Source organism: Acomys russatus, chromosome 22 (genome assembly GCF_903995435.1).
Source record: "Acomys russatus chromosome 22, mAcoRus1.1, whole genome shotgun sequence".
Lineage (NCBI taxonomy): Eukaryota > Metazoa > Chordata > Mammalia > Rodentia > Muridae > Acomys > Acomys russatus.
In genome coordinates, this window is record NC_067158.1 from 25,693,390 (window position 1) to 25,705,959 (window position 12,570).

Below are 12,570 nucleotides of genomic sequence, written 5' to 3' on the forward strand. Positions count from 1 at the left end.
GGTCCACACCATGCATGGTCCTTGGTTGGTGCATGAGCCTCTGCAGCAACGGCCTCCTCTGCCCAGATTTGTTGGTTCCACTGGTCTCCTTGTGGAGCTGTTGTCCCCTCCAGGTCCTTTTATCCCCCAACTCTTTCATAAGACTCCCTGTGCTCCACCCTTAAGTTTAGCTGTGAGTCTCAGCATCTGCTTTGATCCCCTCCTGGGTAGAGTTTTCAGAGGACCTCTATGGTAGGTGCCTCTCCTGTTCCTTCTCTTCAACTGCTTCCGGTGTCTATTCTATTTGCCCTTCTGAATGAGAATTAGACATTCTCCCTAGGGTCCTCCTTGTTATTTAGTTTCTTTAGGTCTGTGTATTGTAGTGTGATTATCCTGTATTATGTGGCTAATATCTGCTTTTAAGTGAATATATACTATGTGTGTCTTTCTGGGTCTGGGTTACCTCACTCAGGATGATCATTTCTAATTTCATCCATTTGCCTGCAAATTTCAATATTTCCTTGTTTTTAATAGGTGAGTAGTATTCCATTGTATAAATGTGCCACAGTTTCTTTATCTATTCTTCAGCTGAGAGACATCTAGGTTGTTTCCAGATTCTGGCTATTGTGAATAAAACTGCTATAAATCTCAAGTGTAGATTAGCAAGGTTGCTGGATATATGGATACTATAGAAAAGTCAGTTATGGACGCAGCTAGAAAAGGACCTGTAGATTCAATGCAATGCTCTCTCTCTCTCTCTCTCTCTCTCTCTCTCTCTCTCTCTCTCTCTCTCTCTCTCGTTGGTTTGTTTTTTGAGACAGGGTTTCTCTGTGTAGCCTTGGCTGTCCTGGACTCACTCTGTAGATCTGGCTGGCCTTGAACTCACAGAAATCCACCTGCCTCTGCCTCCTGAGTGCTGGCAGTACAGGGGAAACATACCTCCTTAATGTGTCTATAAGGATGCTTTTAGAAAGGCTCAACTGAGCAAAGAAGACCTACCCTGAATTTGGGTGACATCATCCCATGGACTGGGATTCTGAAATGAATACAGTAAAAAGAAGACAGTCAGATGAGACTTTTTATCTGTTATTCATCTGTCTCTGCTTCTTTTTTTTATTTTTATTTTTTAAGATTTATTTATTTGGGGCTGGAAAGATGGCTTAGAGGTTAAGAGCACTGGCTGTTCTTCCAAAGGTCTTGAGTTCATTTTCAGTAAGCACATGATGGCTCATAACCATCTATAATGAGATCTGGCGCCCTCTTCTGGCGTGCAGACAGAACAGTGTATAAATAATAAATACATCTTTGAATCAGGCATGGTAGCACATGCCTTTAACCACATCCCTTGTGAGACAGAGACAGATGGATCTCTGTGAGTTTGAGGCCAGCCTGGTCTATAACAGTCTAGGGCAGCTGTTATATAGAGAAATCCTGTTTCAAAACACAACAAAACAAAAAGACTTTCTTAAAGGTTCTTTTATTATTATTTGTACATTACTCTGGCCACACGTGTGCCTGCCAGACTGGGAAAAGCTTCAAATCACATATCTTATTAGAGACTTGAATCATATAAAACATATGAAGAACTCTTACATATCCAAAATAGAAAATATCATAACCTAATTCAGAAATAGGCCAAAAAAACTCTTAAATTTTACCAAAGAAGAATCATGAAGAGCAATAAGTGCATTAAAAAACGCTCAGTATCATCACTGTTGAGCAAATGCACTTCAGAAGCACTACAAAATACCACTTTCCACCCACAATAATGGCTAAAATAGAAGGACAGATATTTTCTAGCAGGTGGGGAATTTGATACCCTTACACATTACTGAGGAAGGTAGAACAGAGTGCCTCCTCTAGACAGCAGTTTATCAGTTGCTTAGAACTGACAGGAACCCTACATTGTCAGAATCGCTTACCAAAGTAGAGGAAGGTAGGCTTAAAATCTTATTTCTAGCTCTCCTAAAACCAGAAAGAGGATTTGTTTTTAAATAAGGTCTCACTACGTTTCCCAGGCTGATTCTGAATTCCAGAGTTCAAGTTCTCCTCTTGCTGTAGTCTCCCAAGTGCTAGTGCCACAGGCATGCGACACTACTGCTTACTCACCCGGTTGGCTCTGAGCTGTGTGGAACCGTCCTTGTACATCAGTGTCACCACCAGGGCTGCTGCCTGCTTGAGGCTATCCGTCAGCTGAACTTTTGCCACATCATCCAAATATCTAACGTCACAAAGCTGTTCTCCAAAAGCTCTTGTGTCCTCAGAGATTAGAGAGGTTTCAGTCCCATCAGTATCTTCTCCCAGTGCTGTGCGTTTCCTTACTTTTTCTGGAGAATTACTACACGTAATGTATTTTCTTTTAGGATTCAAGCTTTCCTTATCTTCTTTAACTATGCTCTCCTTTAGAAAGTGCTTTCTCTTATGCTCCATTTTCTGTAAAACCAAAGCTTCCTGATCACACGGTGGAATTAAATAACTGGAAAGAGCCAAGGAGCTGGTGTTGTTCTGCACTTGACCAGCAGAGAGCTGACTTGTGAGCTTTGTAATGGAGGGCTGAGAAGAGAGCTCAATGGAGCCTCTTGATATCTGGGTTATTAATGACTTAGGGTTCTGTAGAAAAAAAGGAAAAATATTTCATCACAAGACAGATCTAGAAACTGAGTTAATTTTTTTTCGGGACAAGGTTTCTCTGTGTAGCCTTGGCTGTCCTGGACTCACTCTGTAGACCAGCCTGGCCTCTAACTTACAGAGATCTACCTGCCACTGCCTCCCCAAGTGCTGGGCTGGGATTACAGGTATGTGCCACCATGCCCAGCTTCCAAGTGAGTTTTGATATGGCTTATCAAAAGTAATATGAAGATTTTTACATTATATATGATCTTTATCTTTTCTTTTTCTGTGGTGGATGCTGAACAAGTGTTCTACCACTGAGCCACCCCTCCAGCCTTAGAACCACACTTTCCAACAGAGTTAGACAGTCTTACTAGATTATGAACAGCCAGATCCTGGGGCTAGAGCAGGTACAAGCTCAAAATGTTTCCTCTAGCCCTTTACTGGGAATCATTCATCTCAGAAGATAATGAGAGGGAAGCCTCGACTTACAACTCCAAACAGAGGCCAGTCATAGAGAAAATGAAATCATAACAACTACTTGATAATGGCCAGGCACGGTGGTGCACACCTGTAATCCTAGCACTCGGGAAAGCAAGGAAAGGTGGATCTCTGTGAGTTCAAAACCAGCCTAGTCTACAAAGTGAATCCAGGACAGACAGGACTGCACAGAGAAACCCTGTCTTGAAAAACAAAACAAAACAAACAAAAAACTCTAGTTGATAATGTTAATTGACCTATTAAATTAAGAAAAACACAGCTCAGCGATCCTGTCCTCACTCCAGCAATGTGCAGTCCATATAGACAGAGACATCCACTGACAAGAGAAACATCTCCACCCATTTAGTAGACTTGTTTACAATGGTACTTTGTGTTTAATGTTCATATCAAAATTTATATTTTATTTCTTGTTTTGTACATCTGTACAATAAGAGTATTTTTAAAGTAATTTTGAACTGAGTGCTGGTGGAACATGCCTTTAATCCCAGCACTGGAGAAGCAAAGGCCAGCCTGGTCTACAGAGTGAGCTCCAGGAGAACCAGGTCTCAACTGTCTCAAAAGAAAGTAATCTTGAAAGAAAATATCTTAACACTTGACTTGATCATATACCACAGACAATTTAATTTACTGCAGAGAAATAGTTTATGGTTCCAAGAACATACTTTTAGGCATAAAATTATATTAAATAAAAATTCTGTGGAGGCGTATTCAAGAAAAGGAATTCAATAAGATTTCAGACTATTAAAGATCTTGCTTGCCGGGTGTGGTGGTGCATGCCTTTAATCCCAACACTTGGGAGGCAGAGGCAGGCAGATCACTGTGAATTCGAGGCCAACCTGGTCTACAAAGCAAGTCCAGGACAGCCAAGGCTACACAGAGAAACCCTGTCTCGAAAACAAACAAGCAAACAGACAAAACAAAAAAGAGAGAGAGATCTTGTTCATGTGGTGTTTGTTTTTGCTTTGGTTGGTCTGGGTTTTTTTTGTTTGTTTGTTTGTTTTGTTTTTTAAGATAAGGTTTTTCTGTGCTCAGGCTGTCCTAGTACTTGCTCTGTATACCAGGCTGGGCTCAAACTCTGCCTGCCTCTGCTGAGATTAAAGGTGTGTGCCACCATGTCATTGAATCACAGTGGATGTATTTTAAATTTCATGACAGTTTTTAAAATATTAGTATTAACAATATACTAAAATAATGTTCTTTGCAACCTTAGAAGGTCAGGGTGAATGTTTTAAATTTCAGCTTTAAAATATATCAGTAAGAATATGACTTTTCAAAATCCTAGGGCCAAATAATCAGTCAGTAGTACCAAGAATAGGTCCTGACATTATTCCCACTTTACTACAGGGAGTTTAATTTTAAATTAGGTTGGAGGCTGGCAAGATGACTCACTTGCCACCAAGCCTGGAGAGATGAGTTAGATCCCTGGGACCCACATGGTGGAAAATAATCTAACTTCTGCAAGCTGTCCTCTGACCTCCACATGTGCTTCATGGCATGTATATCTCCCTCAACAAAAATAAGTAAATAAAAATTCAATAACACTTTAAAATAGCTTTTGCTAGGGGTAGTGCTATGATGCCCTTGAATCCCAGCACTCAAGAGGCAGAGCAAGCAGATCTCTGTGAGTTTGAGCCAGTCCAGTGTACATAGTGATGGCTACACTGTGGGACCCCAAAACAAAAACTTAAATAAATAAATAAATAGCTTTTTAAAAATTAGGAGCCCAGTGGTTGTGGTGCATGCTCCTCGGACCTGGTAGGCAGACGCAGGCAGATCTCTGTGAGTTCAAGACTGGCGTAGTCTGCAGAACAAGATCAAGGACAGCCAGTCTTGAAAAAAAAAAATTAGGTTAGAAGCTCCAGTATCCATTCTCTCCACTATGAGGTGAGTTCCTCCACTGTTCCTACACAATGTCTTCAGTGACATAACCTCTTCTTCCTGCATTGTCAAAACTGGTTGGCTCACTAAAATTCTAGACTCTTTTCTTTAAAAAGTTCTCAGTATCATTTCCCAACTCTGTAAAGGTAAGAGCTTCAGTTTGGCCAACTCCTGACCATCCATTACATTTCAACTTATATACAATGTTCACACTTCAGAAAGCTGTCCTGCCCCCACTACCTAGAAATGAAAATTGCAACAGCACAGAGCTTGGATAAATGTCCTTCCTCTTGGTCTCGGAGAACATGAAACTCAGCACTCTCACAGCACTTACTGCACACACGGAGCAGATGTGTGCCATGTTTCTGTGCTTTTCTGTCTAAGTTAACCCATGTGGTCTGGAGAATAGGAATGTTTTTTAAAGCATCGTCTGGAGTTTTGGCATATACTAGGATGCTTATTAAATATCTGTTAACAAATAAGGATCATCTGTTTAGAATTATTCATAATTGTAAATACTTACCTTTGTTTCTAGTGATTGAGTCTTCTCGTGTTCAGCTAATACTGAGTAATGAGCAGCAGATTTTTTGGTCATTTTTGAAGCTTAAAAACAAACAAACAAACAAACAAATTAACATTGAAAAATAAATTAAAGAACGAGGCATGGTACTGCATGCCTTTAATCCCAGCATTTTAGAAGCAGAGGCAGGTGAGTCTTCATGGGTTTGAAGCCTGTCTTGGCTACATACCCAGATTCAAACCAGCCAGGGCTGCATACAGAGACCCTACCTCAAAGAAAACAAAACAAATAATAAAATTAGGTAACAATTGAAAACGATTAATTTGCTATTTAACCACTATCAACGCAATCAAAATGCATCAGACCAATGTAGTAAGTAGCTGCATAAAGTGTCTTCAAAACAGAAGATATGTCCATATAATTATGAAATGTTTATTTGTAGTTACTTGGAACTTGTACTTGAATATTTTATTTTGAAAACTCAAAAGTGCCAGATTGTAGTAGTGCATACCTTTACTTATAGCACTCATGAGGCAAAGGCAGGCAGATCTATGAGTTCGAGGCCAGCCTAGTCTACAGAGCTAATTCCAGGACAGCTACACTACATGGAGAAAAACCCTGTTTGGGGGGGGGGGAAGAGGAGAGGGAACAAAAGAAAGGGAAGGGAAGGGAGGGGAGGGGAGGGGAAGGGAGCAAAGTGGATGGGAGGGGAAGGGAGGGGAGGGGAGGGAAAGGGAGGGGAGGGGAAGGGAGCAAAGGGGATGGGAGGGACAAAACCCAAAGTTCACATTTTAGAAACACCTTATAAGTTCTAAAGGTTTGAAGAAATTGTTAAACTGAGTAATACTGCAATAGAATAGTATCAGAAGCTCAGGAAACATCACTGATACACACACCTAATTTAGATTTTAGTTTTAATTACCCTGGGCTGGAGAGCTGCATAAATGGCTCAGTGTGTAAAATGTTTGCTGAGTAAGAATGAAGACTTCACTTTGGTCTCCAGAACTCATGTAGAAAGCGAGGAATGAGGGCTGGAGAGATGGCTCAGAGGTTAAGAACACTGTCTGGGGCTGGAAAGATGGCTCAGAAGTTAAGAACACTGACTGTTCTTCCCAAAAGCCTGAGTTCAGTTCCCAGCAACCACATGGTGGCCTCTTCTGGCACGCAGGTGCATATGTGGGCAGAGCAATGTTTACATAATAATAAATAAATAAATCTTAAAAAAAAAAAAAAAAAAAAAAAAGAGAACACTGTCTGTTCTTCCAAAGATCCTGAGCTCAATTCCCAGCAAACCACATGGTGGCTCACAACCATCTGTAATGAAATCTGGTGTCCTCTCCTGCAGGTGTACATTTGGGCAGAATATTGTATACATATATAACAAATAAATCAATCTTTTTTTAAAAGCCAGGTGTGGTGCAAGTTTATAATTCCAGTACTGATTGATGTGGAGATAGGATCCCTGTGGCTCATTAGCCATCTAGAATAGCCTAAGGTGGGTCGTGGGTCCCAGGTCCCAGTGAGACACCCAATCTCAAAAAAAAAAAGAGAAAAAAAAAAACCCACAAAAACAAACTGACTAATTTGAGCTGAACAGTAAAGGGGCAGAACTAAAACACAACCCCAAGGAATGTAACTTAGACATCTGTGTTCATAGCCACTTTGACAGTGTATATGGCCCCACTTGCTCATGTGTAATCTCAAGGCTCCCAGAGTGCACATGGAAAATAGACCGGACAAAGGCACTGAAAATGGAAAAGGTGAACCAATGCTCGGACCATGTCATTCAAATGAGTCACTGCATAGGTAGGCATGGTGACATATATCTGTGGTCCAGTTGCTTGGGAGGATACAGTAGAAAGATCACTTGGTAAAGACCAACCTTGGCCACACAGTAAAATACATTCTCTAAGAAAAAAAACTATCACTCTACCTTTCAGAGCATGGTGAGTTCAGTGTTGCCAACCTAACACCAGCTGACTGTTCATAAAAGATCATGCACTGGGGACTCTGAGCCTAATCTCTGCTGTTGGGAAGTTGAATGTTCGACAAACAAACAGTTAAATCAGTCCTGGCTAATAAACCCCACACAGCCTCTGCCTCTGATAACATGGCTGTTGGTGCAGCCTGTGGTGGATGTTCATAGGTGAGAGATACTTCAGGTCTGTGCCCTGAACCTAGCCATATGCCTTACCTCAAGATTTCTCTGTGCCAGATTCCTGATATTTCTTATTCCAGATTGGTCAACTAGCCAACCTTTGTCTATAGGTCCAAAGTTTTCCAGCCTTGGCTTACCCATCCATACAATGTGATGTCTAAGTTAATCTCCCAAAGTTTTGTCCCTTGGATTTATCTTCAACATGTCTTTCAGGGTACCTGAACTAGAGTATGGCACACCTGCATCCATTTCTTTTCTTTTTGCACACTGAGACAACACATTACATGCTAAGCCATACATCTCTGAACCACTGGCTCAAGTAGGCAGTTGTACCTACTAGCTTGCTTATACCCAAACCAAATAAACCACTTCTAGCATATGATGGACTGCTGAAGACCCTCTTACTGATGCTCTGACAGAACTGGACAATGTTTGGTGTTTGGAACTCAAGGTTACTTGATGTCCTCACAATCTCAAGCTCCATTTTTACCAGGAGCTAGTACCATAGCAGGGGTAATTTCTAGTTTAATTTTAAGACATATGATTCTCCAATGCTGATGGCACAGCCTTGCTTCATGTTCTTGGAGTCTGTATTAGGATTCTCTTGTTAAGGCTCTATTCTTCCACCTCTACTACCATAAGGTCTGTTGGACTGGCAATGCATATGGCTGAACCCCAGCTACATTAGGCCCTACATGAATCAGGTGACTTTTGTATCATTCACTGTATGGGATAGAACACATTCCCAAATGTGGAATAAACACCTTTATTCTCTACAAAGTTTTCTATCAGGTTCTGTGGCTCTTTCTTAGTGGTGGGACATATAAAATGCTGTAATTTGTCTTTTAATTGAAGGTGACACTCTATTACACCCCCTAAAGCTTCTGAATTGAATAACTAGACCTCTAATTTAAAAACATTTCTTGTTTGTGCTGTTGGACTGGCATGATGGCATCAAAACACTTCCTCATAGTCCCGAGGCAAAAAAGGTGTACGCTGTCCATCCTAAGTGGGTGTGAACTTCTTTTTTTTTTCTTACAATGTATTAAATCAATTACATTTTTAAACATAGTGTTCAATTTTATCTATGTAATTATCTCTCGTATATAAATTCATCTGCTTTTAGCTTAACAGTATTCTTTGTCTATTGTTACTAATCTATTTACTTTTTGACAGTGCATAATCTAGAGTCCAGAGGCATTAAGGATAAAAGTAAATTGTCCTATACTTTATGATATATTACTCTAGAATGTAGAACATATAATATGCTCAATAAGTAACAATTATTTTTGTTCCTTCTTATTTGCTCAAATTGTTACAAATTATTATATCCTATTATGTGTTATACACAATAAAGAGAATGCATTTAGACAAAAAAACATCATTAAAGATATATGAACATGGACCTGGAAAGAAATACAAGTGATAGAAATTTCGTAACTGCTTGCGATACTGAAGCTGACCTGTAAACACTTGACACAATGCTAAACTTGGTCAGCAGAGGGTGCTGCAGGAACACTGCCAGAGGATGGACACCTTTCCTTTTTTCAGTATTCCAGCTTTGGGGGAGGAAGCTGCTCCCTATCTGCTACTTGGATCTTTTTAGCGTTTTCTTTATATGCCTTGGTGGCTAAAATCCATCTAGCCAGTAATGACTTAAACATCCCCTGTTCAAATTACTATGTAACTTCTGTCCCCTGAGGGGACGAAAATACACACTTAACAAGCAAGCCAAGTTCTGCTAGAACAGGAAGGGGAAGGAGACCCAAGAAAGAAAGAAGGGGAAAAAAAATATATATATATACTATAAAAGTACATACAAGCTCTGAAAACTTCAGATAAAATGTGAGTACATTAAAAAATTAAGAAAAAATAGGGTAATAAGACATCAGGTTTAGTTTTAAGTTTCCCTGAAATATTACAAAAATAAACATGCTGTGTTTTCCTAAGACAGATGCCCCTGCACTGATTTCAAGCAAAAGGACAGTAGGGCCCGGATTTTCAGCCATCCAGGCAGCCAGGTCATAGATTAGCTACATGGGAAAGAGCTTCTGGGTTCTTTGTGTGTCTGGATGGGAAAACCTCTAGAACCACACTTTTGGTACCATTTGGGTTTTGCCCTCTATTCAAATTGTACTTTGATAATTCATTCTATCTTTCATTTCAACCTACTCTGGTTCCCCTTCCAAAAGTCTTTCTTCCACTTTAATCCTATTATGAACAGAAGAGTAAACATAAAACATTTGTTTGAGTTGGGCTTCTTTAATATGATCTCCAGTTCCATCACTTTCTCTACAAAAGGCATAGTTTCATTATGGCTGAATAAGGCTCTATTGTGTATATATACATTTTCTTTACTCATCTGTTAATGTACGTTCCCTCAACCTTGAATTCTGGTGGCCTAGAAATTTTGGTTTCTGAGAGGGAAGTGTTCTTGCCAGGAGTCACAACAAAAATACTGTTGACCTGAAAGCTTAAGACTTCCCCCTGGCCATTCTGGGTTTCTGATGCCCTTAAACCAACAGGCTAAGAAAGAAATGTTAGGAGGCGTGATTGATCCAGATTACCATGATGACATTGGATTGCTTCTCCCCAATTGAAGTAAAAAGGAGTGTGTCTGAAATTCAGGAATCCTTTAGGGTGTCACTTGGTGCTATGACCTGTGATTAAGTCACAGGGATACTACAACAGCCAATCCAGACAGGATAACAAAGGGCACGGACTCTTCAGAATGAAGGTATGGGTCACTGCTCTAGGAGAGGAGCCAAGACCTGCTGAGGTGTTTGCTGAGAATGGAGGAAATACTGAGTGTGTAGCAGAGGAAGGCCACATGAGCAGTTGCAGAAATGAGGATTATAAGTGACGTGGCTCTGCCATATTTTATTTTATTTTATTAGGCTTTTAAATTTATTTATTATTTATACAGAATCCTACCTGCATGTGTGCCTGCAGGCCAGAAGAGGGCACCAGATCTCATTATAGATGGTTGTGAGCCACCATGTGGTTGCTAGGAATTGAACTCAGGACCTCAGGAAGAGCAGCCAGTGCTCTTTATCTCTGACCCAAGCTCCAGCCACCGGCTCTGCCATATTTTAAGAATGTGTTTGTACAGATATTTGTGTTTTCTTTCCTCAATTTATTTACTATATAATGTAACATCAATTAAGAGACTATCAGTGGCTATCATAGTCAAGTTTGAGATATTAAAAAAACGTCCCTCAAGGGACATTGGTGCCTATTCTAAAATTTATAGTATGTTTGTGGTTATATGATAGATAGTTATATCACATTAGGCATAATTATGGCTAGTTAAATACATAATGTGTTTGCAACTGTAAATGAGATAGTTATATCATGTTAGGTGTAGTTATTATCTGGTTATTATTTTCATTTGGAAATTAAGCATAACATAATGAGATATAATTTGTCAAGTTGACAAAAGGTGAACTTGTGCTGGCTATTCTTGGTTGCCAACTTGACTACATCTGTAATTGACTAAAATCCAAGCAACAGAGTACAACTGTGAAGAATTTTTTTCTTAATTAAATAATTTGAAGTGGAAAGACCTACTTTTAAATTGGATCTTTTATGGTGGAAGGTCTGAGCCAAATCTGCTGCAATCTGTTAAAGGACACAGAAGGAGGAAGCAGCCAGACAGTGCTGTCTGCTTCTTTTAATCCCAGTACTCAGGAGGCAGAGGCAGGGGGATCTCTGTAAGGGTGAAGATAGCGGACTCTCAGAACGAGTCCCAAGACAGGCAGGAGAGACGCTGTCTTGGGGTGCAGGGAGGAAGCTCTCTTTTTGCCTGTTTGCCCTCACTCTCACTTGCAAGCCCATCCTTCACTGGCATTCGAGACTACATCTTTAGAATTCCAACAAATACTAAAGACCAGCTGAGACACCCAGCCTCATGAACTGAACTATTACTGGTTTCTTGGACCTTACATTGGCAGACAACCACTGTTGGACTAGCTGGACCACAGCCTGTAAGCCATTCTAATAACCTCCCTCCTCCCTCCCTCCCTCCCCTCCACTGTATATACATACATAGAGAAATCTTGCAGAACTGAGGATTCTGCTATCAGTTTTGTTTCTCTAGAGAACCCTAATACAATGGGCGTGTATGCTGATTCTATAACCTGGCTATTGTGAATAGGTGTGTAGGTATCTGACTTTGATTTCACTGGATATATACCCAGAAGTGTACAGCTGGATCATGTATCTATGTATGTATGTACTTGGTTTTTGGAGACAGGGTTTCTGAGTAGCCCTGATTGTTCTGAAACTCACTTTGTAGACTAGGCTGGTCTTGAATTCAGAGATCTGCCTGACTCTGCCTCTGGAGTGCTGGAATTAAAGATATGTGCTTCCACCACCACCAATCATATTTTCTTTTTCTTTCTTTCTTTCTTTTTTTTTTTGGTTTTTCGACACAGGGTTTCTCTGTGTATTCTTAGCTGTCCTGGACTTGCTTTGCAGACCAGGCTGGCCTCGAACTCACAGCGATCCACCCGCCTCTGCCTCCCGAGTGCTGGGATTAAAGGAGTGTGCCACCACATCCAGCCATATTTTCTTTTAAAGGGCTTCCATACTAATTCCCATAGTTGGTACATAATTTACATATCCATTAAACTGTAGTTTAAGGGTTTCTTTCCCCCCACATCTTGAACAGCATATTTTTTTAAAGAAAGTATTTAAAGTTTAAATTTATTCTTAACTATTTTATGAGTGTTTTGCCTGTATGTACCTCTGTGCACCATATGCATGCCCGATGCCCAAGCAGGTGGTAAGCCTCCATGTTGGTGCTGGGAATCAAACTTTTGCAACAAGTGTTCTTTTTTTTCCTCCTTCTGTATCCTTCCTTTTTTCCATTTTAATTATGTTTCTTTTTAATATATACATTTATATTATTACACTTGAATAA

At 40.2% G+C, this 12,570-nt stretch overlaps 1 protein-coding gene across 2 annotated transcripts in view; it reads right to left on the reverse strand.

The window, feature by feature from the left end:
• Positions 1-12,570, reverse strand: part of Poln (DNA polymerase nu) — a 121,463-nt gene that overhangs the window by 100,754 nt on the left and 8,139 nt on the right. For both annotated transcript variants that reach the window (XM_051165013.1, XM_051165014.1), the window contains exons 2-3: positions 5,492-5,571; positions 2,089-2,589 (exon numbers count right to left, since the gene is read on the reverse strand). In XM_051165013.1, the coding sequence (XP_051020970.1) occupies positions 2,089-2,589; positions 5,492-5,571 (581 nt within the window). The remainder of the gene's footprint in view (positions 1-2,088; positions 2,590-5,491; positions 5,572-12,570) is intronic.